Source organism: Alnus glutinosa, chromosome 9, assembly GCF_958979055.1.
Source record: "Alnus glutinosa chromosome 9, dhAlnGlut1.1, whole genome shotgun sequence".
In the NCBI taxonomy this organism is placed as follows: Eukaryota; Viridiplantae; Streptophyta; class Magnoliopsida; order Fagales; family Betulaceae; genus Alnus; species Alnus glutinosa.
In genome coordinates, this window is record NC_084894.1 from 22,333,978 (window position 1) to 22,361,707 (window position 27,730).

Here is a 27,730-nt window from a genome sequence, read left to right on the forward strand (position 1 = left end):
AAATGATAGTTTTTGTAGATTTTGTTAAAGGAAAACAAATATAAATAGCTTATTGTGAGTGATCTAAATGGGCATACTTAAAAATTAACATCAATTCATTTCAATTATTTACTTTACAATATAAAGATAAATAAATAAATAATATAATTGAGTATATCATTTTTTTTTATTATTCTATGTATGATATTATCTACGAATCCGCCTCTCAAAAATATTTGTTAAATCTGAAATTGAAGAAATTTTCTCAATCCAAAATTATTAAACTGACAATTATTTTATAGTAAAATATTGTTTAATAGATAAATTTGGAGTAAATTATTTGGACCCAATTTGAAATAAAAGAACTTTGTTCATCAATTATTTCACCCATCACAATAAACTTGCCTTCTACCGACCCTTTCGTGTATAATATCATGCAGCCTGGTGGATGAAAAGACTCTACACTCCTCGCCCATGTTAGCCGCTAAAAGAATCGCTCTTTCCTTAATTACACCGAACCGCCTTCGGTCATGACTCATGTCAGACCATGAACGTGTCTCTAGGGCCTAAACGATTACGAGGGTGCTATCGTCATTCCACTTCTCTAGGGGAAAATATATTTTTCACTTCTCGAATTATCATCATATTTTTATTTACCCCTTCAAATTTTAAAAAGTAATATTATAGCCCCTTAAATTATGTCAAATTACACATATTTGCATTTTTCTCTTCAAAATACCCTTAAAAGTAATTAAAAAAAAAACCATTTAAAAAAAGATTAATTGGTCACCATTTTTGGTATTTTCAGTTTTCCTCAATTTTTGTTTTTATATATTTTTTTTTCAAATGGTAATTCTTTTAATAACTTTAAAGGCATTTTGGGGGCTGAAGAATAGTTTAGAGGGCTTTAATGTCACATTTTAAAATTTAAAAGCGTAAATAAAAATAGGTGATAATTTGGGGGCTGAAGAATATTTTTCACTTGATAAAACATGCCCTCCTCCCCTCTCCTTTCCATTTCTTCCCAGAACTGCAAAAGCTATATAGTTCAGAGTTCAGATCACGTTCTCCGTTACCAACAAACCACCGTAAAAAACCCATCATGGCTCTCGTTTTCTTCCACTCGCTCTTTCACCGAGTCGTGTCACGGTGGCCGCTGCTACTATGCGCGGCAATGTGGACAGTTCTCTTAACGCTAGCCGTGGCCGTGGCATCCTTCGGCCCGGAGATTGCTTTCGTGTCGGCGATATCTCCTTCTTCGTCATTCTCAAAGCCATGCAAGGGTGACCGATTTCTGAGGATCCCTTTGGATAATCCCTCGGAAGTGATGTGCTTCCCGACTCACTTCGTGAGGAGGTCCAAGTTTGACTTTTTCCTTCCGACAGTGTTTGCAGCTCTTGTTGTGTCTGGTTCGGCTTGCATGGTTCGGTCCTTGGGCTTGTGGGAAAGTCACAGAGGTTGATGATGATGAATATTGTTAAGAAACAGCCAGAGAGAGAGAGAGAGAGAGAGAGAAGTTGATGTCATTATTCAGTTATTATAATATCATTTTGAGGAGCATGTTCAAAGCTATCATTTTCATTTTCATTTTCATTTTCTCTTTTCTCTTTCTTTTGATAGCAAGCCAATAAATTTTTGAGTTATATATATATATATATATATATATATATATATATATATATATATATATATATATATATATATATATATATATATATATATATATATATTCTTGGGAGGGTTAGGGTCCGTTTTCGGTTTAAAATTACGCTTTTAATTTACGAAATCGTAATACCAAACACATAACTGATCTTAATTTTTCAATAAATTTTTACGAGCCAGAATTCGAACGAATGATCGTAGTAAAGCTAAATTTGGAACAGACAAGGTATGTTCTAGTTCAGTTGTTCCTCTAGTATTGATTAGAACATGCCCAAATGCGAACTAGTATTTGTCCCTATGTATCCTACAATTCAAAACAGATGTTGTTAATTTTAGTGTTTGCACAAACGGAAGACTTTTCGAATAGATTTGTTAATTTTTGTCAAGTGATCCTAAATTCTAGCCTAATTTGTCTCATCACACTTGCACATATGTCGGGCAACTGGGCAAGTGTGAAGGACTGTGTCATGGAATGAAAACCAGCCACTTGACAGGGAGATCGAGGCCATTGCAATTGCAACACATGTTCCTTAAAAAACGACCATGTTCGGGCGATTTTTATTTTTTAAATATTGTTTTTTAAAATTTAAATTCTTTTCAGATTTTATCTATTTTTTTTTCAATTTTGTTTTAATCTAAACATAATTTCAAAAAAAAAAAAAATTCTCTTTTAAAAAAAAATCGCACACCCAAACGAGCCTTAAAACATTTGAGTTGTGGATTTTTTTTTTTAAAAAAAAAAGTAACAAGAAATGATTGATATAATATAAAATAAATAAAATGAATAAAGCAGTTAAAAAGTTATTAATATGATATACAAAGTTGAATGTTTTGAAGTTGATTTTTTCAAAGAAAAAACATATTGGTTTGCAAAATATAGCCATTTTTCAAAAAGTAAATGCTAAAAAACACATTTTTATTCTTTAATCATCTTACAACGTTAAAAAAAAAAAACCAACCCTAAATCAATCATTGTTAAATAAAAAAATAAAAAAAAAGGGTTAGTCGGGATTTGACATGTTGCATTGTGGGACATATGTGAAAAAAAAAAAAAAATTGTACTTTCTAGCATTTTACTCTTTTTCAGAAACTGCATTGCTTCACAAAATTGACAAAAATTGCGATTTTTTGAGGGGCAAAATCGTATTTAGCTCCTAGATTTTCATGTGATTTGAATTTAGTTCTTGAATTTATAATTTCAAGAATATAGTCCTTAAGTTTTTGCCTAAATTTTAAATAGGTCTATCTGTACTTTACCATCAAAGTAAACAAATTGTCATCTGCCATGTGTGTCTCATTTGACATGTCAAGACCCAATATTAATGGCATAACATCAAGTGCCAAGCCATATATCCATAAAATAAAATAAAAAGACCCAATTGAAACAAATTAAAACCATCATTTTTTATTTTTATTTTTTATTTTTTTTTTATGAATGAGCAAAATTTATAGAAGTAAACAGAAAAGTTTACAACCCTTGAGAAATCTGAAACATGGCTACAACCAGCAGCATGTACACTACAAAACTCCAACAACACCTATACAATCAAATCAAACAATGTAATACAAGCAAGAACCAAACTACTGAAGGACTCCATCTGGCAGTTCCCAATTTCTACACAACTCTACATTTTCTCTATTTTTCACAAATTTACAATTTGAAACAACACTAACTCCGATTCCTCAATTTATTTATTTTTTTTTCACGTTTATGTGTCAGCCTTTCATTAGAGGGCACAAAAATCTCGGTTTATGCCAAGATCTTATAAAAGTTATTCTTTCAATTCTATAGTGGGTTCTTAGAGGTAGTTTTTATTGCTGACAAGCTCCGTTGGATATTATTATTAAAGGCTATATTTGTTAACGTGTTTTGGATATTATTATTATTATTTTTTTAAAAAAAAAAATTTGGCTTAAATGCTGTAAAAAAACTACAGCATGTGTACTGTAGTTTCACTAAATGGTCCAGATTTAATTTTACTCTCTCTTTCTCTCTTATGAAAACTTAGAATTAAATCTAGACCATTGATAAAACAACAAAACACATTTTGTAAACTTTAATTTTTTTTTTTTTTTTAATGTTTCAAAAGTGTTGACGTGATATAAATATGAAAATTAGTTTTGTAATTTTAGAAGTATTTTGTGTTTTAGATTATTTGTTAATATTTTAATTTTTAAAAAACAAACAACAAAATTTTAAGGACACAGAGCTCAGCCCTTATTGATGTAACAATTGTAGCCCACAATAAGGACTAAAAAAAAATTGTAGCCTTCGATAAGAATTTTTTATTTTCTAAAAAATCAAGTTAAATCTATTGATAATTTTTTTTTTTTTTTTTTTTTCGAGTGTGCAGAGTATTTCTCATATATTTATTAATTGGGATAATTACATCGTTGGTCCCCGTGGTATGTCATAATTATTTTTCACTCCTTATGGTTTAAAAAGTGCATGGTAGGTCCCTGTGATATGCAATAATTACGTTTTACTTCCTGAGTCGATTTTCCATCCACCATTTTGACGGAATCTATTAACCCTACACGTCAGCACCATGTGTCGCAAATAAGATGGCGACACGTGTCCATCTTCATAAAAAATATAAATTTATTAATAAATAAAGAAATAAATTTATTTATTTTTTTTTTAAAAAAAAAGAAGAAAAAAGAAAAAAAGAAAAAAAGAAAACTGGCAGCAAGGGGTGGCCAGGCCACCCTAGGCCGCGCCACCCCCATTCAGCCACCCCCTTGCCACCTTTTGACTTTTTTTTTTTTGTTTTTTTGAATTTGAATTTTTTTTAAAAAATAAGTATTTTTATTTATTTTGTAATAAATTTATATTATTTTATTAAGATGGATATGCCAATAAGATGGCGACATATGGCGCTGACATGGTATTTGACGCAATCTGTTAAAATTTTTAACGAAATTTGACTGTAGGGATCGATTTGTAATTATTGCATATCACAGGGACCTCCCATGCACTTTTTAAACCATAGGGAATGAAAAATAATTATGGTATACCAGATGGACCAACAGTGCAATTATCTCTTATTAATTTATGAGTTTTTGGAATACTATTTTGTACAGGCTTAAATAATAATTTCAAAACAAATTTAGTATGTTTGTACAAGATGGCGTCGCCCGGGTTCGAACCGGAGACCTTCAGTGTGTTAGACTGACGTGATAACCAACTACACCACGACACCACGTTACTGACACATGCCTTTCAAGTTCAATCATATAGTATTAAGCAAGACCTAATTTCTAATAGTACGACCAAACCCGTGTGAAGCCACTCTGGCCTCTGGCGGCGACTATTCTCTCCTCGTCAATCTTCTAATCCTTGTCTCTCTTTCACTCTCTCTCTCTCTCTCTCTTCCAAAACGCTCAGATCCCTCTCTCTGTAGCTCCTAGGGTTTTTTTTTCCTCTCCCTCTAGAAACATGTCGACCGCTTTAGACATGGCCCTGGACGATATCATCAAGAGCAACAAGCAGTCCGGATCCGGCGCCAGAGGCCGTAGCAGGGCCTCCGCACCCGGTCCGGGACCCGCTCGCCGCATCCCTAACCGCGCCGCCAACCGTACGGGTCCTTATTCCACCCCCAAGGTGACCAAGGGTTCCGATTGTTCATAAAGATTTAGCGTTTCGTCAAATTAAATGTTTTGTTATGTTCTTTGCCACGATTTGTTCTCTGATTTGTTTGATTGGATGTCAAATTAGGCGCCGGAGACGACTTGGCAGCACGATTTGTTCATGGAAGAGAATTTGGGGCGAGCCTCTGCCATAGAGACCGGGACCAAGCTCTACATATCCAATCTCGATTATGGTGTTTCCAACGAGGACATTAAGGTACTTTTCTATATTTCTTCTTTGGTGATCAAAATTTGTTCTTTCAGTTTTGGATCGTTCATAGCCTTGCCTACTTGATTGGTTCAACAGGAGAATAAAAGGGTGAACAGTACACTTTTTTTTTTTTATCAAAAGGTTCAAAAGTACCATATAGCTATACCCGTACGAGATCCGATCTATTAGCGTCTGTTAGATTATGCCTTTGAATATAACGCTGCAACCAACGATTTTAAATAATCAGGAGGGTGAAGTTCCATTGTTTTACTTTTTTTAATCATGTAATGGTAAATCGTCCCTTTTTCTCCGAGTATGTGGCCTACACTTGCAAGATTTGACAGCAAATTTTTATGGATAATAATGGAGTAGACCTTAGGTGGCTAAAGTCTCTTTTTGAGCCATTGGTTGGGAAACAAATTCACCCGTGTAATTAAACAAGAAAATAAAGATTTGCTTAGCAGTTTGATTATTGGATGTATAATATGGGGACGTGTGAGGGTGTCTTAAATTTGCGTTTGTGCATATCTTTTAGTGTTGCTTAATGTAAAAAACAGCGATTGTGTGTGTGTTGCATGCCTCCGTGCTGTCCAGGTAGACGGAAGGCTATTTTGTTTGGGATCCATGTCTTTAAAATGGTCTTGTCTGCAAGGATATGGACTGGATCCATAGTTGTATGATGTCCTCAAAAGTTCCTTTTTGCCTGCACACATTGGCCACTCCTTGGTAGTTATTTAAATTTTTTCTCTTTTGGGTTCATGTTTCCTGCATTTAGTATACTACTTAGAGGGTTTTTGTTGGCAATGATAAAATGGGTCAATACACTTAACATCAGGTAGATCTCTTAGGGTTTTTATGGGAATTGCATTTTGTTCTGTTTTGTTTGTTTTTTTTCAACTTTTGCTGGTTGAGAGGCATCTTTGCATTATTCGTTTTCTAATCCTACTTTAACCATGTGCAGGAACTGTTTGCTGAAGTTGGTGACCTCAAACGTTATTCAATCCATTACGACAGGAGCGGGAGATCGAAGGTATCTTGTCAAGTTTGACATAACTAGGTCCTTCTGATGAATTCTTTCTGTCCTGCTGTGGTTTAGAAAAACTCTTTTTCCTAGGGAACGTCCGAAGTAGTCTTCTCCAGACGAGCAGATGCTGTGGCTGCTGTTAAGAGATACAACAATGTTCAGCTTGATGGGAAACCAATGAAGATAGAGATTGTGGGAACAAACATTGCAACACCTGCTGCGCCTCCAGCAGCTAATGGCACTTTTGGAAATTCAAATGGGATTCCAAGAGGGTATGTACTATCTGGAAAAAAATGACTACCATTGTGCTTGTAAATTTAGGTTCTAATGGGGTCAAGTTTCTGTGTCTTGTTTCTTATGCTTGGGATGGCCTATTTGGCATCAAGTTCTTTTGTCTTGTTTACTATTCTTGGGGCCTTTCCACTTATTTAAAATAGTAGTAGTTCTTATCATTCCCAGAGGGCATGCTTGCTGTGCATTTTCGTCGGAATCCCAATCATGGTTGTTTGTCTTTGGTAAATGTTCTTTTGGAATAAAGGGTGTGCAGTACCATGGTTTCTTATATTGAACATATGAATATATGGCTGTCAAATTGGTCGAAGAAAGTTATGATCGTTGAGCTTTTTAAGTGTATTATCGTTTATCTTTTAAATATCCATGATATAGATGTGTAGTAGGGGCATGCATTTTGCTTGTACCAACTTGCTGGGAAATGCATGAAATTTAGAGAGAATTGTTTAAAGCTTTGTTTTTCAGCTGTAAAGCAATTACACAAGAAAAAAAAAATTGTTGGCATCCATGAGTTCTGGTTTTTTGTTGCTAAAGGTCAATCTATACTAGGAATATTATTAATGTTTGCAGTTTTTACTGCTAGTATGTGTATTGTGGTAACAATTTTTTTTGTGTGTGTGTTCCTCAATTTGGTTGAATGAAATAACTGACTGATTCAAAAGAATAAAATAGAATATTATTAATACCTAAAATGCATTTAACACGTAAGTAGAACTTTTCAATATTATAGTTTGAGAAAATAAATTATTCTGTTAATATTACCAGTTGTCTACACTGTGAAATGTGTCTTTGAGCTGGGATCTTTGTAGAATTTTTTTTCCCCCCCTGAAATTGGAAGTAATCAAGCTACGGTATGCTCCATTTGTGATGGTAATCCACTCGCAGAATCTGGTTTACATTTATTTGGTCTTGTTAGATGTGACACTCCATTTTTTGTTTAATTCAATGTTACTATTTGTTTTTATTGGTTAATAAGTAGTTAGTACCTTTCCTATGTATTCTCATGTGTGCTGCTGATGGAAAATGATATGGCAGTCCTGATTAATGTGTTCAATGTGGTTAATGTGCAGTGGACAAGGTAGAGCTGGTGCACCAGGACGGCCACGTGGCGGCGGTGGTGGCGGCGGCGGCGGTGGCGGTGGCGGCGGCGGTGGTGGCCGTAGCATTGGAAGGGGTCGTGGACGTGGACGGGGAAGAGGCCGTGGTGAAAAGTTATCTCAAGAAGATCTTGATGCTGATCTGGAAAAGTATCATGAGGAGGCAAAGCAGAAAGATTGAAGGCATTATTATGTTTTATTGTTTGGCTAGTACAATCTCCCGTGGCCTTTTACTGTGTCGTGATGCAACAACTGATCTATTTTGTGTATCTCTACCAAAATCCTACTTAGAGAAAAGAGGAAAAAACTACCCGTAGAATCTTTGTTATAAGGAGTTTGGCCTGTTAATGTCGATTGTTCCTTTGACTTGGTATAAGTTATGTGGGTTGATGGACAGCTGTCAGTATGTAATCTGAACCCGTGCTTTTGGTTTTTTAGCTTCCTAAGTTCTTTTTGTTACATTCAACGAGTCAGAGTCTGGAAGCGAGGAACTATTTTCTCTCTGGTTACTCCCTATGCAAAGAAAACTGTGGCTGCAAATGTGGGAGAATTGAGCCTTGCTGAAATCACCCACAGCTGCAACATCTTTTGGTTGTGAATGCGTCGTAAAACTGGGAGAGACTTCGATTGAGGTAGATCTCTTTATGTTTTTAATTTGTCTGTGCTCTAAATTTTGTACCGTGTTCATATAATGCAGTTGATTTAGCTGGTTGGTCGAGTTACATCTGTTGTATATTTTGGCCAGGGAAATGTTAGTTCCCCTGTTTATTATTATGGATCTCTTATGTATCATAGTAAATCATGTGGAGCCGCGCTGCTTCAGTTCAACTTGAGGCCGTGTTGGTGGCAGACATGGGCGTCAACACCTTAGCAAGGTTGACACATGTAGGGATCAAACCTGGAACCTCTGTCAAGTAGTGAGGATTACAGGAGTGACTTACATTGATGCTCAGAGTCGTGCGCTACCTTAAGGCTTCCGTCTCTGGAAGGAGTTGTGTATTCCTTCTTGGTTGAAGGTAACGATACCTGAATATTTGTGAAAGTAAATACTTAAGTATTAAGCTCCCTTCATCCTGATTTAATCTGGAAAAAGAGTCAGATAATTTGCTGCTTGATATAGTGAAACCTTTCAGTGATATGGGTATTAATGGTTGCTACTTTGGGGGAGTCAACTCTGATCAGTTGGTGGATTTCGTCTTGTTTCTGTGGCCGATTGATAGGGTGTTCTATGAGAAGAGAATGACCTCTCTGTGTCTATTGTGGGACTCGGCAGTTTCGTTTGAAAATGCTTTAGGGATTACATGAGAGCAAGAGCCTGCCTGTTTAGTTGTTTTTCTGCTGGGTGTTCCCAACTTCATTTCCTTTTTTAATTGATGCAGAATTTTGTTTAATACTATGCACCTCGAAATTTTAGACGATTGGTGCTGTATTTGCATTGGGATGCCAGTTTTTGTGCCAAATTTGTCTATTTTGCTCATCATGTTCTCTCTCGCGCTGCCTGCTTGTGATGATCTGGATTTTCAGCTTACAGGCCCTCATTTACCATGCTTTTTGGGCTGTCTTCCTCTGTTACGTAAATCTGTTGGGTTCTCAGTTAACACAATTATGTTTTAAATGTGGTTGTGTAAGTCTGTTTTCTTTGCTAAGTTTTGTCACGTGGAAATCGGACACGGATCTTGTTCATTTCATTTGAAAGTTGGTATTCATTATATAGTAATGGACTAATGGTATATATATATATATGTTGGTATTATTTAAATTTTTTAATGGAGAATCCTATTCCGTGAAAATTCGATGGGCAAGGCTAAAACACACGGGCCAAAAAGAGAATATTTTTGAAACGTCTCTATCATTTATCGACTTCCCCTTGTTTAATCAAGGAAGCTGCATGTATACTAAGAAATCACATACGATCGGAGCATTTATATTGAGAAATTATAATTGGCAAGGCATGGCCAGAAAACATCTCAAATAGAGAAAAAAAAAAAATAATAATAATAAAATTGAACAAATGAGCAAATACTTGACATCAAACCCTGATATTCTCATTGGTACGATTGACTTCACCTCAAAAATAAAATAAGAGAGGCTAATGAGAAAAACAAAGGCGGACATACACTACACAAATTGAATCTTTATAAAGTGATTTTCGGTTTTGACTCTACAAGAAATTCTAGTGGGTCATTTATGATTCCTATGGCCTTTTCAGCTTCTCCCAACTGGAAAATACCAACCTTAACAGTGAGTATAGTACTGCCTTTATGCAAGAGATTACGAAGTTCCAACAAGAGGAGGGCCAATACCATGGATATAGCAATCGGAAAAACAGGCTTATAAGATGCCGAGGGTATCTCCCAACCTGTACCACAGCATTTAATGTTATGTCAGAAAAAAAGATACGAAAGTGGATAATCTGTGAATTGTGATTTACTTTGACCTTGTCAAGCATGTGACTAAAATTCTCACAAAACAACTTGGTCTCAATCATCTGCCTAAATCATACTCTTCACTAAATATGGAGTAACAACTCACATGGATAGATTCTACTTTATAACTTAGTTCTGGTAAATTCCTCTCATCAAGATGATTCTTACCTAACAATTTGGGATTTGTATACCTATTGCAGCAAACACTAGAAGCATAAATGAACAAGATGGTTGATCTGTATTAAATAAAAAAGCATAATGTGGGTCTACGTGATATATATACACATCGGCAGAGTCTAGGGCACCTTGAAAGCCTTTCCTTGTTTCGTGGGGTTGACACCAAGCATCTACACAGACTACACAGTTCTTTGAGTAAAACCTAAAAGCCTCTTCGAGTCTGATAAACATCCAACCAAAACCTTCTGCTCTATAATTAACTTACATACTCTTCAAACAGTTATATTATATGGATACCAAGGAAGATTCACATACGATTAGTGATAATAATGAACTCATTGTGAGCTTAATGCCAATACAAGTTCATTAATAACGTGCAATTTTAATTTTTCTCATCCATTGGGATAACTAAGCCAGAAAAATATAACTCACAGGAAAAAGCAAATCTAGTGCATCCCAGGCAGCATGACGAACGGCTCTTGTAGGATACATTGGACCACCGGGAGATGTGAAGCTATATAAACAAGTCTTTAACCTTGTACTTGTGGTCATTCTCAGTTCCATGCCTGAAAAAATTAATAACCACATTGATCGGAAAAACAGCCAAAATATGTCAGATACAAAACATCTTAGATCTCATAGATGGTTGAAATACCCTGGAGAACCTTAATGTGTGAAAGGTAATGGAGCAGTACTGGTTCCACCTTTAACTTTTGAAGCTGACGATAAAACAATTTAACTCAATATTAAAAGGGTGGCATGTGCATGATGCTTTTTTCCAGTATACAACTATTTGATTAAAAAAATAAAAAAAGTTATCAAAAGATATATGCGGTGAAGATGGTCAATCGGATTTACCTGATCTGCAAGTTCAATAACAAAGAAGTCCGCTGGACCACCAACCAAGAAAGCATTTGGAAAATCTGGAAAATGCTTTAAGAAACTTTCAAGCTTGTCACCTGCATGAACGGCAACACTATGAAGAAATAAGCACTATTTTGTTAAAGAGAGTATCTGCTGCACTGTGAAGCCTACCTGAATTGTAGAAAATTATGAACCTTGAGAGTAAAAGATACAGATCTCTCTGGACCTGAAATTAGATAAATAATTGGCGACTGTTAAGGAAACACACACTACAGATAATAGTTGGATAATGGTTCCACAGTCTGTCGTATTCGTCTAATTATACATGATAGATCAACCACACAAAAGGAAAAGTATCAGCATGTAAGATCTGAGAGGACAACAACAATGACTGACCTGCACAGGAATCTTGTTTAACAGTGTGGGCTCCAGTGCAACTTCCTCAAGGAGATACTGAATTCAGTGGAAAAAAAATTAAGGGAAGAATAAAAGAAAATCATGACATTGTCAAGCCAATAGATGTTGGAATGTAAAATTTCATCCGTGGAAGGGCTCTTACACAAAAGAGGGATTGAAAACGCCTAGTATTTGTTTGGATGTCAATCCTGCAAATAACCATACAATGATCATTACAACAACGTATTAAAATCCTACTTATCATTAATCTAAACAGGGGATTGTCAAGCACACAAAGAATATTGTCACATGATTACTCCAAAAGAAGAAGAAGAGACTCGATAATAACAGCAATAAAAAACAACAATGACAACAATAATAAGTAAAAATTCAGGGCACTTGAGAAAAGTTTTCAAACCCATTCGTCGGCACCCTAATTCTCAACTGCAATGACAATTAAATACAGATGAAATCTTATAAACCATTCATGAAAACTACAATCAAGGTAACAGTAAAAAATTGAATTTACTGCTGTCCTTTTGATTTTCGAGGGAGATTATCAGGCAGGGAGGGGGTTCAGAGAAATCATGGGTTAGAGGGCAGAGAGGATCAAGAATAAGGAAACTGCAGTACACCCAATATTAGTTTAAGCTACAAAAAGCATGGCTGCATGATTATACAGAAAAAGCATGGCTGCATGATTATAGAGAAACAGCAATGGTAAAAAAGGCTTGATGCTGGAAATGGAGAGTAGAAGCTATGAATACTTTCTTCCAAAGCATAAAAAAAATGCAATAATATTACATTTTACAGTAGGGGCTACTGTCAAGTTTTTGTTATGTTGCGTTCAACATCCAAAACAAAAAATTGATCTTGATAGAACAAGTGATACCTAACACTTTGCGCAATAGAGATGTAGGAGAGCAAACAAAAACAGACAATTTGAAATAACTGAGGACAACACAAATATCCTTTTCTCCGAAACCTCAGAAGTCAACACAAAAGACAGAGTGAAACTAAACTTCAAAAATCTTTCCATCAGCATTATTTACAAGAGGCACTCAACATTCAATAGAAATTGGAAATACTGCATTGCAACTCCAAACGTTATCAGTAATCAGCTTGATAATAGCCAATCAACCACTTATAATCCACGTATATTTCCAATATTCGTACCATAAAACATTTGTAGCACCTTGAACAAGAGCAGATGAGTAACGGAGGAGGACTTCAGAATTGTCAAGTTGAACTTCAAACAGCTGCAAAAGAAAACAAGAAATATGTACTGCTCAACAACATAGGAATGTCAGTGTAGAGGAATAAATAAGTAATCATCACAAGCCTTCAATGAATAAGGCAGATTTGTTGGAATCAATATATAACAAAATATCACAGTTAAGCTCCAAAGGGGCTATTCATGCTGAGCAAACCATCATAGGCACATACCTCAACCCAATGGAAGAAAAAGAGATAAATGGTAACCAGGTCCAATCGTTTAATATAAGATCCCATAAGAAGTCAACTACAATCAAGCCTTTTTGAAAAAAAACCCCAAAGAAACAGTAATTATTAATGAATCCAGCTTTAAACGAATTATAGGGACGGAGTAACATAAGGTTTCTGGGAAAAATAGGAAAAAAGAAGAAAGAAAGACACTTTTGCATAAAAAATATTCTACAGTCTACAGAAACCGGGTTTGATCTAAACTCACAGGCCTTACAACATCAATCCCGAATATCTGGGAGCCTCAACATGCGTCAGACATGGTGTAAACAAGATCAATAACTATTGGTGTAAACAGAATACAATCCGATCCAAACAATAATTATATGCAAGCCAACATACCCATTTGTGGAACAAAAGTGTAAAAATATGGGATGCAAATGACTGGCTCCATAGCTGTACAATCAAATCAAGGATGGGCTTTCCACTCTCAGGCACCAGAACATAATAATCCGCAAGAACATCAAAAAAGCATAATGGACCCCTAGTGCCATCCTCTGCAGGAGAAATCACTTCTTCTTCTTCTCGCGTGAGAATTATATCTGTTTCAGTTTCAGTTCAAAAATATGAGAACACTTTATATATAGTCGTCTTTTTTTTTTTTTAATTTTATTTTTATTTTTTTATGAATTACGTAATACTTGTTAGTAACTCCTAGCACAGTCACAATTCACTATAAATTGCACATATAATACAAAATTGAAGTTTTATTTATCAAAAAAGATTTAAGATTTGTCGGTTGTGATGGACAAAAATCCCACAAGCTACTAGGCAAACTCTAATAAAATCAATCTCTAATCTGTATCAACCAACAGTTACTAATTTAGTACGATTTGCCACTGCACCTGAGCAAAAGTCCTGAGTAGGTTTTCAATGTTTTTTCTACATTGTGTACGAAAAGATTACATCAAAATGAGAAAATAGGCAGGCCTTGCACAACCTCGACTCACCTCTCGCTCGGTCATCAACCTCTAAAGCGATGTCAGCAAACAGCTCTCGCAACAACTTGGGACTCTGCGAAGGAGAAGCTTGCGCCTACCACAAATGAAGGCACACATAAACAATCTCTTCGAAAATATTGCGTGAATTAATCTCTCACAATCCAAATACTACCTAGACTAATTCATTCAAAACAAGCAACCTCGTAATCAACGAGCTTTTGGTTGCCGAGAAAACTAAGAATCAAAACAAAATTTGAAGCAGAAGTATAATCATTCCAATTCGTTCATATCCTACAACACTCTCTTACTGACCACTCTGACAGCTCCCGAACAACCCCCCCAAAAAAATAAAAATCGGTTCCACAAACCCAATTCCGTTCCCATTTTTCCCACATTTTCTCAGCAAGCGAACGGTGAAAAGAAAATCAAAGAGCGAAGAGAACGAACCCGTTTGAGCGTCTTCTCGATTTCTTGGGCGAGAGCACTGAGATAAGCAGAGCTCCGGGGCGATGGGGTAGCTTGAGATTGTATCATTCTGATGGAAAACAATCCAAGCAAAAGAAGAAGCAAATAGCATTTGAGAAAAAACACACACAGCGCAAACAAACCCTAGCCCCGATTCTAATTCCGATCCCGATCCAAACACGCCGTTGACATAAATCGCTTTTCAGACGAAGTGACCGACGAGACGAAACTGAAGATTTCCAAGTACCCTACCCGTAGGCCGTAAGATGTTGCGGACTTTTTCAGACATAATAGTTGCGTATTTACGACACCAACTGTTAAATTAAAAAAAAAAATATTCAGATATTGAGAATTTCGTTGGCGTGGGGCTTTGGTAGTTGGGGCCGGAGGGAGTGGGTGGCGTGGCGTGGCGTACGTGGACTTGTAGCGGAGATTTTCCACGTGTTGGTTGGATGATTTTGGATTGCAATTATTAATTAAAAAACTTATCTCCAACGCTTGCATGTCGGAAAGGTCGCTTTATTTTTATTTGCCGACATAAAGAAAAAAAAAATAATTCGAACTAATAACTTCCGTTTTATTAAGCGTAAATTCTAATCAATTATGTTTTTTCTTGTCCCTTGGAATGAAAAATAACTCTTTTGAGTATAGACTAATTTTTTTTAAAAAAATTAATTTACACTCAATTTTTAAATTAATGTATTTTAATATAATATCTTTTTCATTTGAAAAGGTGTTTTAGTGTGATGCAGAGGTGAAAATAATTTTAAGTTGTTTGGGAATTTTTTTTTTTATTTGTTTATTTATTTTTTGAGTAAATTTTGTTATTTGCTATATATGGTGATGATATTAAGGGTTAGTACTTCTTTTACTGATCGATGCCCTTTTTGCTTTACAATATCTATCAAATATTGCTGCACTGGCACGTACAAGGGTAGCAAGTACAACAGTATTAACCTCTACTACTTCAGGACTTTTTACTCTTTTTTCATTGGTGCTTTATTCCTGGGCTGGTGTTGCCATGACGACTCAGGCCACAGACGGGTCGACACAAATGAATGCTTCTGCGTAAGTCCTTAATTACTCCATCTTTGTCATTAAAACATGTATGTCGAATATTCTTGGCTTTCATTATATTTAGGACTTATCCAAATGGTAGGTGAAGTAAAAGGGGTTTATTGATTGTGTTTGATGTAAACACTACTGTACGCACTACCCAAAAAAAAAAAAAAAAAGAAAGTAATTATTGACGGTTTTTTTATAGGCGGTTTTAAAAACCGTCTATAAAAAAGAATTTATGGACGTTTTATGGTTAAACCGTCGGGGAAAAAAAAAGTGACGGTTTTATTAAAACTATCCGTAATTATAAAATTATAGACGGTTTTTTAAAGCCATTTGTAAAAATATATAGACGGTTTTAAAAAACCGTCGAAACCCTAAATCTAAAATTAGGAAAAAAAACACCCGTGAGCTCTCAGAGTCTTGATCTCCAGAAAGTTCAGCTCATCCGGCACTCAGCTCTCTCTCTCTCTCTCTCACACCCGGCCGTTGGCCCTCTTCCTCCCCCCTTCTCTGGTGCTATCTCTCCCTCTGCCGGCGCTCTCTCCCTCCGCCGGCTCTCTCTCTCTCTCTCTCTCTCTCTCTCTCTCTCTCGCTAGCTTGTACTCAATCCATCTGGCCCCTCCCTCTGGAAGTCAAACCCGGCCAGCCTAGCTTCCTCATCTTCTCCGACGACGCCCCCAAACGTCTCAGCTAGCCCGAGAGCCAAACATAGCCTCCGTTTTCCCGACGCCTGGTTTAAAGGTCTTTTTTTAATTTTTTGCTCAGTTTTTGCAATTATTTTATTTATTTTTTTATTTATTTTTTTACCTTTTAAATTTGTAATTCGGTTCACGATTTGTGCTTATTATGGACTTTAATTTGTGTGTATTTTCTTTGAGTTTTTTTTTTTTTTTTTTAATTTTTTAGAAGTTTTAATTTTTACTCGTACTCGGCCTGATTTTATTTTTTTTTTGCCATCTTTTAGCTGTTGTTTCTGAAGTTGAAAGATCTAGCTTTCATTGAATCTGGGGTAACTACCATGATGGATTAAATTCAAAGAAATTTTGGAGTAATTTGTAATTATATTGGAAGGTTCTACAGTACAGTAAAAGGGAAAAGGCCCCGTTTTTGTTACTTTCATATATTAAGCACTAATATCATGATTCCAAAACATAAAGATCCCACAATTCATAAAATTCATTAAGGCATAATTTGACTAGCCAACCGATTGTGAATTTCTTCAAGGGATGGAAAGAAGAACACCCAACAACCAAAACCAGAGGACCCAGAAAAGGGCCATGGTAGGCTTTTGAGTGGAAAGGGAATTTAGATAGTGACTGGTTTGATCCACCTGAGATGGCAAGAAGAAAAGAAAAAAAATTAAGATGATGATGGTGGGGAACACCCTTCTCCTTTTGTAGAAAAAGAAGGGCAGAATCCTACAACTTTGGGCATGATGCCAAAGGGATTAAAATTCAACTTTAAATCATGATTTCTAGGCCCTAATTGAGATAATATTGATGGGAAAAAAATGTGGTAATAATATAATGTATATGATTGGTATGTACCAAGATATATAAGTTGGTATATGAGTCGACGTATGGTCGATACTTGAAAGCTTCTTGGCTTTTATATTCCATCCAAAGTAAGATCATGACTAACAATATTTTGATTTTTAAAAAAGTAGCGGAGAAAAATAGGCTTAGATAGATAAAGATTCTAGTAAATGTGAGTCAGCTTGTTGGGTAAACAATACTCTATTTTTAATATTATTTTTAAAATGGGTTTCGTATAGACTATTTTTATTTTATTAGCGTATCAATGTCATGATGATAATTTAAAGTACTTAGAGGGAGTATATACTGAATTGAGAAGCACATCCCCTATATAAGGCCAAATACTTAGGTACAAATCATTATAAGTTTGACCCGTCTCCTCCCCTATACTACTACTAGTTTTTCTTTCCTATCAATTCTTTGGCTTTTAGAGATTAATTCTCTTTCCCAATCTGTTTTAGGGGTTAATTAGTACTCTTGAATTATCTTAACTTGAAATATTTACTATGTGGTAAATATTTACCATGTTAGTGTTTTAATGGGGGAGTTTCTCGACCTAACCTTGTGGTAAGGAGGGCAAGGGATGACTTTAAACGAGCAAATGCGAAAGAAAGTGAAGGGCCAATAGAGCGTGATGAAAAGCTGCCTCCTAGATGGAAAGCTTCTTCTGTAGGCATGCAAAATGTAAACTGGGACGTTGTGGTTGACACTACAACTGGTCGATTGAGAATGGGTTTCATATTGAGGGATCACAAGGGCTTTATCTGTGCAGCTAGAAGCCGGACTAAATTGGGGAATCTAGAACCAATTGTGGCCGAAGCATTGACGGCCTTTTATTCAACCAAATTCAGTAGAGATCTAGGTTTGAAAAATATTTTTTTTGGAAGGTGATGTGCTTCATGTGGTGAATGCTATCAAATCTCAAGGTCAAAATTGGAGCAGATATGGTCATATTATTGATGACATACATGAAGTGCTTAATTGTATGCAATCTTGGTAGATTGACCATGTTAGCAAAGTGGTAAATTCTAATGCACATGTATTAGCTAAAGCAGTTGTTAAATAAGTCACAGATCAGGTATGGATGGAAGAAATCCTTAATTGTATCTGTGACTTAGACCTCGTTTGGTTTGTGGAATAACTATTCCATTAGGAAAATGAATAGCTATTCCTAGGAACAGAAGTTGATGGAATGGAATGGTTATTCTTAATCTTTAGTTTTGTAACAACTAATATACATTAATTGAAATACAATTAAAATTACTAAAAAATCCCCACATTATATAAATTTTATAAATAATAAATAATAAAAATTAAAAATTAAAAATTAAATTAAAAAAATAAAAAATAAAAATAAAAATTTGAAAACTATAGGGTGGCCGACCACCACAATTGGTGGTTGGCCACGGCCACCCCTGATGAGTATCGGGGGTGGCTTGTGCCACCCCAAAATCGCCCCGGGGGTGGTCGCACCACCCCCGGAGCCATTTGTACCACCTATTGGGGTGGTCGGCCAGCCACTGTTAAGGGGGGGTGGGGTTTCGATTTTTCACCTGTTTTTTTTTTTTTTTTTGAAAAAAAAGAAACTGAAAGAGAATAAAAAATAATTGTGTTTTTTTTGGAAAATCTAGTTTATTCCCATTGGAATAGCTATTCCTCTCATTTTTTAGAGGAATAGGTATTCCTCTTCGTAAGGGAATGGGTATTCCAATGAGAATAGGTATTCCAAGAAATAGACCCATACCAAATATAAGAATATAAGAATGACTATTCTTATGGAATAGTCATTCCATTCATAGGGTCTATTCTGCAAACCAAACGAGTCTTTAGTTTTGTTAGAGCAACTTACTCTATCTTTATGAGTTCAATGAAATTTGCATTATTATCCAAAAAAAAAAAAAAAAAAAAAAAAAAATCAGAAAAAGTAAAAGAAAAAAACAACAACAACAACAACAAGGGTTTCAATAGAAATCTAAACCATGCCCATCCATTACACCCTTACCAAAATCGCCCCAAATCCATAAAAAGCTCAGACTCTTTACCCGAACCGTATAGCCAAAAGCCAATACTGAAGCCCATTTTCTGAACCGTGAAATTAACCAAACCAATGGCCATTTGGGTCAATCCACCCACCCACCCACCCACCCATTTTTTACCACCCATACCAACATCCATAGTTGTTAACGAGAGATTCCTCGTAGCCAAAACATTCCATATCCCAAATTTCCTCTAAGAAACCAAGACTCGCACGGCCACACTAATGGTTGCCCACAAAATTAAATGCCACCCAGACATCTTTCTCAAATTACAGATATGTTTGAAACCTTTCTCAGCTCAACTCTTTTTTCTTTTTCTTTTTTTTTTAAGAAATCATGTTTGGCTCCACTTAATTTCTTTTCAACCCAACTCAAATGTTTTTTCAACTCAACTCAAAATTTTTCAACCCAATTAAAATATATATATATATATAAAATTAGGAAAAAAAAAAGTATAATTTTTTTCTACTGGTTTTTTTTTCAATTTATTATTATTATTTTTTTCTTTTTTAAAATATATTTATTTTAAATATATTCAATTTAATTCATCTTCCCAAACATAATTTCTACACTTTTTTTCTTCGGTATTCGAAATTTTGAATAAAATTAAATAGAATACAAAACAATACAAAAAAATCACACATCCAAACACCCCGTCATGAGATAATCCAAATCCAACCATCCTTCCTCAACTATTTGCCAAACGACGAAAACACATGAAACTCAAAATACACGTGGGCTCTTAGTATCACTAGGATAAGCTTAACCGCCGAGATCCGTCCTTTAGGTCCACTCAACCATTACTTCCCTCCAAGTAATGGAGGAAGAAATTGTACTAGAAATTCCAAATAAACACACAAAGAGCCACCATCCAAACCTAATTTATAGTGTCTCCTCTTGTATGATACATTAACTTTACAGTTACACAACAACAAGAGCACTAAGTGCCATTAAATAACAAGACTTAATAGTCAAAATATTCAGCAATTAGACCTGCACCTTTTACAATTTATGAGAAAAATGCATGTTTGCAATTATGTACAGAGTCACACTTAGATCAATAAGTAGTGACAAGAAATAAGGTTTTGAATGCAATGCTAAGCAATACATTATTTAAAAGACATTTGTACTTGGAAAAACATGCATAAGTTGGAAGCTCATAAATCTTTCAACATGGCCTATCCGAGCACTTAATCCCCTCATAATAGGGTTTGCGTGTCCCGTAGAGCCTTTGGTACAACCTTGCGGCCAACAGATGAAGTACATAGCAAGCCACCCCTAACTGATTAACCGAGTTTGGCTCTAAGTGCTACTCAGCTGGTGATGCGAGCAGGGTTGACCCCACCCGTATGCGGTTGCAATGGTCTCACAATAGCCCTTGGATCCAATGTATAACTCAAACACACATCATTGGGCAGTTGGGCCATAAGGTCAAGTTCGTATATTATAGAGTATATCCATGCCACGGTCCTTTGATAATCATTTTCATAATATAAAATGGTGGTCATGTCATACTATCATAAGAACGCTTTGTTGTATCATTAATAACCATCATTTTCACAAGGTAAATCATATATGAGATGAATCATGCAGTTTAGTAAATATTGTTATGGTAAAAACCTAAGGCTTATAACATGCAAATCAAGAGTTTCATGCTTGCTTGACATGCAAAATTATAAACATAGTATTTTTATGTTTAAAAAGTTAAGAATTTAAGCATCCTTTTAGGACATTACTTACCTTGAGCGCTTAATTCCCAAACACAAGCTCATTTTGAAGATTTTAGCTCTTTACTCTGTATATTAGATAAAATTCTTCCCTAAAATCTATTCCTAGCAGATCGAAATTAACTCTCATGGTCCTCAGAGTTGATTGTTCTAATGCCAACTTGAAATGTCCCATCTTTAATAAAAGCCTTAAAAGTGGAATTATTTGAATTCCATGTGACGTTACTTGTGACGACTCGGTCCAATACATTATTTTTGTTTACCCAATTAATCATCACAATAACAAATATATTATATATTTTCATTCAATCATATTAACCTATAAAAATAAATTTGTATTCGCAATATAAAAATATTAATATAAAATAATTTTTAAAAATTCCAAAGATTTGAGTTTCAATGGTCGCTCGGTAGGGCCCAACAATGGTTTGGTGGGGGCCTGGCGGTGGCCCGATTGTGGTCCGGTGGTGGTCCAACGATGTTCCGTTAGAGGCTCGGGGGTAGTTCAGTGGGGGCATGCAGTTGTCCGACGGTGGTTCGACAGGGGCCTAGTGGTTGTCCAACAATGGTTTGGTGGAGGCCGAGGGTGGCCCAACGATGGTCTGAGGATGGTCTTGTGGTAGTTCGGTTGTGGTCCAGTAGTAGCCCAATGGTGGGTCCGAAGAGGTCCAATGGAGGCTTGATGGTGATTCAGGGGTGGTTTGGCAATGGCTTAGTGGTGCCCCGCGATGGTCCGATGGTTGCCTATCGGTGGCATAGTGGTGGTCCAATGGAGGCCCGATATTAGCTCGGTGGGGGTGCCATGATGACTTTGTGGAGCTCCGATAGTGGGAGAAGGAGGAAATTAATCTCGAAAAATAGTTTACGAAATTTAAAAATAGAAACCATTTTTCGAAACTAATGAAGTTTTTTTGGTCAAACCGAAAATATTTTTAGTCGCATCAAACACCAAAAAATACAAAAAATATTTTTCATAAAACATTTTATGACCGAAACAAACGGAGCACCATGAATGGATTGTGAAGTTTGTTATGTTGGGACAGTTTTTCAATTGGTGAGCATTGAGATGTAGTAGCTTGCAAGAACAAGAAGATATGAGCAAGGAAGCTTGTCGGTGTGAATCGACGGGGATAGCTCCCATGTCTTAAGTTAGTAAGGTAGGGTTTTGAGGAAGGGCCAAAAGACCCCTATACCTGGTTTGAGCTTCCCTTTTATGGTGTTTTTCCCGCCATTTGAATCGTAATCGAGTTAGGAATTAGAGTCGTGGCCTATTTCCCAATTATCATCCTATCCGAGATTCTAGCCTCCAAATGGTGGGATTTTGGCTTGATTATAGAGATCTCATGATTTCCCAAGATTTTTGGAGTTTGTATGGGGATAGGAGATCTCACATTACACAATTGTGTTAGAGGGAATTATCCCACGTGTTTATAATATGTTCTAGTCGGACTGACTTACCGGGCCCATTGATGGGCTTGCTCCACTTTATCGGGCTCTCTCCCTGTGTCTTGGACAGAGTGGGTGTAATGGGCCTATTTCTTGTGTCGGCCCAATTTTTAACATGTTACATAAATATTAAGTTTTACATTAGTTCTATTAAATAAAACTAGGCTTTGTAAGTGATTATATAGAGAGTTTTGATTTTAATATTGATTAATTCTTTTTAGAAAATAGCATAATTAAAGACAGACAGTTGAGTAATTCCATCTAACAGTTTTACACGCTAAGTAAATACAGACAAATTTCTTAAGTCTTAAAACGTGATCCACCTATCCATCATGAGACGACGTCGTAGATGGAATTCATGGGATCCAACAAATCCACTTCTAGACTATGGCATTGGTAGAGAACATGCATGATGCATGCATGCATACTTCCATGGCAGTTTTTATGGATTAGCTAGAGTCCTTAATTCTCTTCTTTCTTCGAGTTCTTCATGTCATTCTCTTCTAATATTTCATTAAAAATAATTTTTTTTTATAATTCTAAAAAAATGTATATATAATAAACTATATATTCATAATTCCTCTGTCATCTTTTAGGGCAATCCATGTTTGTTTGCTTATTTGAGCTTAATTCCTACATTATTTGATGAACTTAATTGCTGCTCTTTTATTATACAAATTCTTTGAACTTAATTTTATTAATAAAGAAAACTATAAGAAGAGGGTTTTCTTTTTTCTTTTTTTTTGAAAAAAATTCCTAAAATTCTAAATTTTTTCTAGAATTTATAAAAGGATTGTAAATTATTGTGCTTTTAAATATGATTTTCCATTTCATTAGTCAAAAGAACCTTTTTCTTATATTTTTCTTCAAGTGGCCGGATCTAAACACCAAAGAGACATCTGCATAAACTTAGAATCACTGAGAGACAAGCCTTGGATTCGAGTCAGACTTTGTTTCTCTATTACCTTAATTTTTGGTATATATATTATTTTGTTACCAGATCGAAGACACAGAAAAAGAGAAGATAGTCTTGTTGTTTAAAGATGAACAATATCTTGTAAACCTCACCTAACTTTTGTTTAATTATTGAAATACATTGAACCTTTACCATCTAATTGTAATCACATGGGAACTATAACTAATAATCTTTTATATATAAGGGAAGGAAAGGAAGAAATTTATAATCTAATTAAAGTTCTAATCTCTTTTAGATTAAAGAAAATAAAAGTAGTTGTACATTTGCTTTATGTCTTGGTGCTCCTAACTGATCACCCTTTACTAATATAATATTAGTTAATTAATATAAAGTTTACAAAGTCCAAAATATTTTCTCATTGCTCGATACGATTCTGCGAACAAAAGTATCAAAGTTACTGGTTTCTGACGGCCACAAATTGAATAACAGTAAGGTTAATTAGATAGGTTTTATAGGTAGCTAAAACCTGAAAAAAGCTTCTTAATTAGAAAAATTAAAGAAAAACCAAACCAATAATGTTTACCACATTAATTTGTTTACTAAGAATATATATATATATATATATATTGATCTTTATTAATTAGCTGAAGTTTAAAAGTGTTACTAGATCTCGATGCACCTTTTACCAAAAAAAAAAAATCATTATTTAAGATATATTTGTAATTTAAAGTAATTGTGTTATGTGATACGTACAATTGACACGTGATAAGTCAAATGAAAGTTACGCGCCATTAATTAATGATTGGTTTAACGTGGTGTATTGGTAATTAATTGGACGTCTGGTGGACGGAATGACTTATTTGAAATTAGAGGAAAACCCATAGACCTAATTTTTGAAATTGAAAATCTTGGCATTAAATTGGGATTGCAAGAAAAACCTAGGAACTAAATTTAATTTTTCGCTAAAGAATTTGTAGTGGATTGAGATCCATGTACTTCCTAATAAAAGACTCAAAATAAATTAAATGGTCTAGCTACATGCATAAAATAAAGAGGTAATAAATAAATAAACAAGAGAAGTTAATTAAGGCCAAATGGAATGGTCGGCAAGTTTATAATAGGTTGGGGGATCGAACCACACCAAAGGTGTCTCGAACGTGGCCGATCACTCTAAAACATCCATTAGGGATGGTTGACCATCTTAAAAACTGTTTTAGAGGTGGTCGGCTATCCTTAATTAAAACAGCTTATTGGAGCGGAGGTGTAGATCGGTCACCATACTCCATCAGCTATTTTGATAAGTAGTTCGACCACCCAAGAATTTAAGAGGGAAAGGGGTTGAAATTTAATATTTTTGGTTAGGATTAATTGAAATGACATAATTAATAATGGTCGTTCGTTATTACATAATAATAATAATGTCTAGCTAGCTAGACAGACACATAATTTGCAGGTTCAATAGATCACAGACACATTAATTTGTAAAAGACATATTTGGTATATATATAGGTTTATATGAATATTATATCCACATTAACAATACAAAACCAAACTTAAATAGACATGATGTCACTTTGTATACAACTTCTTTCAAAGAAATATCTCTTTGCTTGCATGGAGTTTTGGCTCGATAGAATAGCATCAGATCTAGAGATTCAGAGATCATGGACAAACGACCACATGAGATGTTTCTGCCAAATGTCAGGAAATTGTAAACTGTAACTGCACGTACGTACTACGTTAATTTCTGTCTACAGCTTCCCAGTTGAACTCCAAAGACTGTGATCAACATGACGAGACGAAAACTCAAATTCAAATCTTCGAGAATCCAAGCTGAGAGTTCTGCTCTAATTAGTGAGAGAGAATCGTTGCTTGTCCTGCTCCTGTGGGTTTTTCATACACCACATGATCCCAAACCTCTAGCTTCTGATCCTCTCATGATTCTCAGCCTCTTGCAGGATGACATGAACATACTGTAAAAAGAGTAGGTAACTTTGGTAAGCATTGAGAGAGAGAGAGAGAGAGAGAGAGAGAGAGAGAGAGAGAGAGAGAGAAAACTTACTCCCATGGAACATCTCCAACCAGCATCCAGTCACCATCTTTGTCTTCATAAGTTGGTGCATATTCCGACCCCTTGTAGCCTTCCCTCTCTGAGTACTCACCTGAAAAAGGAAAAACCATAGGTAATTTTTGTTAGAATATTAATTAAATGATTAAATAAGGGGAGATTTAATGATTTTCACCATCAGAAACACACCGTCAAATTGGTTGAGAATAACATCAAAACATTTCAACGTACAGCAAAAGAAGAAAAAACAGATGTTCTTGCGTACCTATGGTGAATTTAAATAAGTTCTCCAAAGCCTTTAGTAGTTCTGGATAGCCCTTGTAAGTCCTTAGGTCAATCTTTCTGAGGTAAGGGGCTCCATCCATGCTTACTTTCACGTAAATGCCAGCAGCCTCAGCCTCATCCTCTGCTTTCTTCGTCTGCAGGTTGTTTTTCCTGTAAGATCGGATTGGCGGCCATCCCACAATTGGTGACCTGTCATGTCAAACATATATATGTGAGTCTATGTTTTTCTTTTTTTTCCTGAAAATAAAAAAGAAGTTATTTAACGACGTGACAAGAAAAATCAGTCGGACTTACTTGGCAGGAGTGGCAATTTCATGGTGATCACCCTTTGATCCACACTCCTTGCTCGCGTCAGGGAACGGCCGCTTGTTGTTTCTAGCACCAAAAAGTGCTTGTTCTTCACTATCATCTGTCCCCGGCAATCCCAATCTAAGCTCGGTTGCCTTGAGGTGGTGGAGATCATTCTCATTCGCCACCTTGCTTTCCATTTTTCCTTATAATCTGATATACAACGAAAAGATGCAACAATATTATTGCGCGCCGGCCAATGCAAATTACCAGAGTGATCTTCTTGCTTAATTCTTCAAGAGTGATGCAATGGAAGGTAGTCAAGTTCTTGGAAGAAGTTGAAGATGGTGGGGAGGCAAGGTTGTATTTTATAGGATATATGATAAACAAGAGGCATTAAAGAGATGTGATCGGCTTTGTTATTCTCACAAATGCATGAATTATGGACAAAGGCAAGCTAAGCTGTCGGTAGCAATAGCAGCAGCTTTAAGGCAAGTTGCTGCTGCAACAGGGGACAAGGGTGGGACAAGCTCAGCCGCCCATAAGGAAGACTGGGGATTCAGTGGGACGGTCAAGATGCTTCCTGGCGGGTTGTGGGAGGGCAATCGGGGTCGTTGGTTTGAAGGAAAGGACGATAGCATCCCAAGTGAAAGGGGTCCAGGGTCCACGTGGGCGTTGGGTGTGGGCATTCGGCAAGGCTTGGCCATGTGGGACTAAATTTTTGCAGAGTTTTTAATTTCGTTAATGGATTGCGGGGTACATAACATGTGGGATGCCATGTGTAAATGGTCAGCCCTGACATAATTCTTTTATTGTTTATTTTTTAATATTATAGACGAATTTGCATTTGGGGTTCAAAAATATGTCTAATTACTACAACGTTTATTATGATTTTTTTTTTTTTTTTTTTACAAATTTACGTAACAATTCACATTTTATATAAATAAATATTGAATGGGGACGGTCATATGTCAGTTCACATTTTAATCACGCGGAGACTGTGGAGTCATGAACTATCAAGTCAGTTTGTAAAAGATTTATAGTAAAAACTATGGTAGTCAGGGACAGAGCTGGGGGTGGCCGGTAGGGGCCATGACCCCCCAGTTCAGTTGAAAAAAAATAATAATTAACAAGTATAGTTTGATTTTTAGTCTATTTGACTCAATCCATTAAAAAAAAAATTAAAACAATAAAAAATCTTGAAAATATGAAGGAAGTTCATCCGATCCGGCTCGGAGAAAAACTTTATCCTATATAAATAGGAGATATTAGGAGTGCATTTTTATGGGAAAAAAAAATAAAAATTAGTGCTTTGACCAAATTCCTAAGATTATTGTTTCCTTCGGGCCAAAACAAATTCTTAAGACAACCAGGTTTGTCTTGGTCCGTGAAGGATATAATTAAGAAATTTTTTATTCCCGAAGTTAAAAAAACTTAAAATTTAAAATGTTGTTCTTGTGCCTTCCATTTCAAAGTAATGTTATTTATTAAATATTTATACGGTTGTTATATAATTATATGGAATGATATGATATTGAAAATCGACTCATAATTTTTATTTTATTTTACAAGATTAACTGATTTTCATTATTATGTCATTAAATTATATGACAGTCACATAATAATGTACTAAAAATAATATTACTCTTTGTTGTATACTCTCAAAGTTATAAATACCTAATTCAATTAGAATTGTAGAAC

General features: G+C 35.5%; 4 protein-coding genes and 1 non-coding gene across 5 annotated transcripts; 2 read left to right on the forward strand and 3 right to left on the reverse strand.

Moving 5' to 3' along the window:
- The first annotated feature begins 1,081 nt into the window (after nt 1–1,081).
- LOC133876844 (uncharacterized) lies at nt 1,082–2,753 on the forward strand. Its single transcript, XM_062315086.1, has 2 exons — nt 1,082–1,407; nt 2,729–2,753. Exons 1-2 carry the CDS (start codon nt 1,082–1,084, stop codon nt 2,751–2,753), a joined length of 351 nt encoding a protein of 116 aa, XP_062171070.1.
- Nucleotides 2,754–4,770: 2,017 nt separating this feature from the next.
- On the reverse strand, nt 4,771–4,844 carry TRNAV-AAC (transfer RNA valine (anticodon AAC)). Its single transcript has one exon. It is a non-coding gene; the product is annotated as a tRNA-Val (tRNA).
- Nucleotides 4,845–4,939: 95 nt separating this feature from the next.
- Nucleotides 4,940–8,353, forward strand: LOC133878558 (THO complex subunit 4A). Its single transcript, XM_062317118.1, has 5 exons — nt 4,940–5,245; nt 5,360–5,488; nt 6,444–6,512; nt 6,597–6,778; nt 7,868–8,353. Exons 1-5 carry the CDS (start codon nt 5,081–5,083, stop codon nt 8,073–8,075), a joined length of 753 nt encoding a protein of 250 aa, XP_062173102.1. The 5' UTR covers nt 4,940–5,080; the 3' UTR covers nt 8,076–8,353.
- A 1,564-nt stretch (nt 8,354–9,917) lies between these two features.
- LOC133878557 (uncharacterized) lies at nt 9,918–14,973 on the reverse strand. The gene is made up of 11 exons (XM_062317117.1): nt 14,649–14,973; nt 14,211–14,295; nt 13,603–13,802; nt 12,934–13,016; nt 11,921–11,966; nt 11,758–11,814; nt 11,533–11,587; nt 11,356–11,456; nt 11,153–11,216; nt 10,930–11,063; nt 9,918–10,253 (listed from the first exon to the last, which is right to left on the reverse strand). The coding sequence occupies exons 1-11, from the start codon at nt 14,733–14,735 to the stop codon at nt 10,089–10,091; spliced, it is 1,077 nt and encodes a 358-aa protein (XP_062173101.1). The 5' UTR covers nt 14,736–14,973; the 3' UTR covers nt 9,918–10,088.
- A 9,893-nt stretch (nt 14,974–24,866) lies between these two features.
- LOC133877748 (auxin-responsive protein IAA4-like) lies at nt 24,867–26,453 on the reverse strand. Its single transcript, XM_062316142.1, has 4 exons — nt 26,036–26,453; nt 25,722–25,930; nt 25,451–25,550; nt 24,867–25,361 (listed from the first exon to the last, which is right to left on the reverse strand). The coding sequence occupies exons 1-4, from the start codon at nt 26,227–26,229 to the stop codon at nt 25,283–25,285; spliced, it is 582 nt and encodes a 193-aa protein (XP_062172126.1). The 5' UTR covers nt 26,230–26,453; the 3' UTR covers nt 24,867–25,282.
- Between the last annotated feature and the right edge of the window lie 1,277 nt (nt 26,454–27,730).

Coding starts and splice junctions, on each gene's coding strand:
- LOC133876844 (XM_062315086.1), top strand. CDS start 1,082: ATGGCTCTCGTTTTCTTCCACTCGCTCTTTCACCGAGTCGTGTCACGG. Junction 1,408..2,728: donor GGTTCGGCTTGCATGGTTCG/GTCCTTGGGCTT, acceptor ACTCTTTTTCAG/AAACTGCATTGCTTCACAAA.
- LOC133878558 (XM_062317118.1), top strand. CDS start 5,081: ATGTCGACCGCTTTAGACATGGCCCTGGACGATATCATCAAGAGCAAC. Junction 5,246..5,359: donor GTCCTTATTCCACCCCCAAG/GTGACCAAGGGT, acceptor ATGTCAAATTAG/GCGCCGGAGACGACTTGGCA. Junction 5,489..6,443: donor TTTCCAACGAGGACATTAAG/GTACTTTTCTAT, acceptor AACCATGTGCAG/GAACTGTTTGCTGAAGTTGG.
- LOC133878557 (XM_062317117.1), bottom strand. CDS start 14,735: ATGATACAATCTCAAGCTACCCCATCGCCCCGGAGCTCTGCTTATCTC. Junction 11,815..11,920: donor GTTTTCAATCCCTCTTTTGT/GTAAGAGCCCTT, acceptor CACTGAATTCAG/TATCTCCTTGAGGAAGTTGC. Junction 11,457..11,532: donor CATAATTTTCTACAATTCAG/GTAGGCTTCACA, acceptor CCGTTCATGCAG/GTGACAAGCTTGAAAGTTTC.
- LOC133877748 (XM_062316142.1), bottom strand. CDS start 26,229: ATGGAAAGCAAGGTGGCGAATGAGAATGATCTCCACCACCTCAAGGCA. Junction 25,931..26,035: donor GAAATTGCCACTCCTGCCAA/GTAAGTCCGACT, acceptor TTGACATGACAG/GTCACCAATTGTGGGATGGC. Junction 25,362..25,450: donor GTTGGAGATGTTCCATGGGA/GTAAGTTTTCTC, acceptor CTCTTTTTACAG/TATGTTCATGTCATCCTGCA.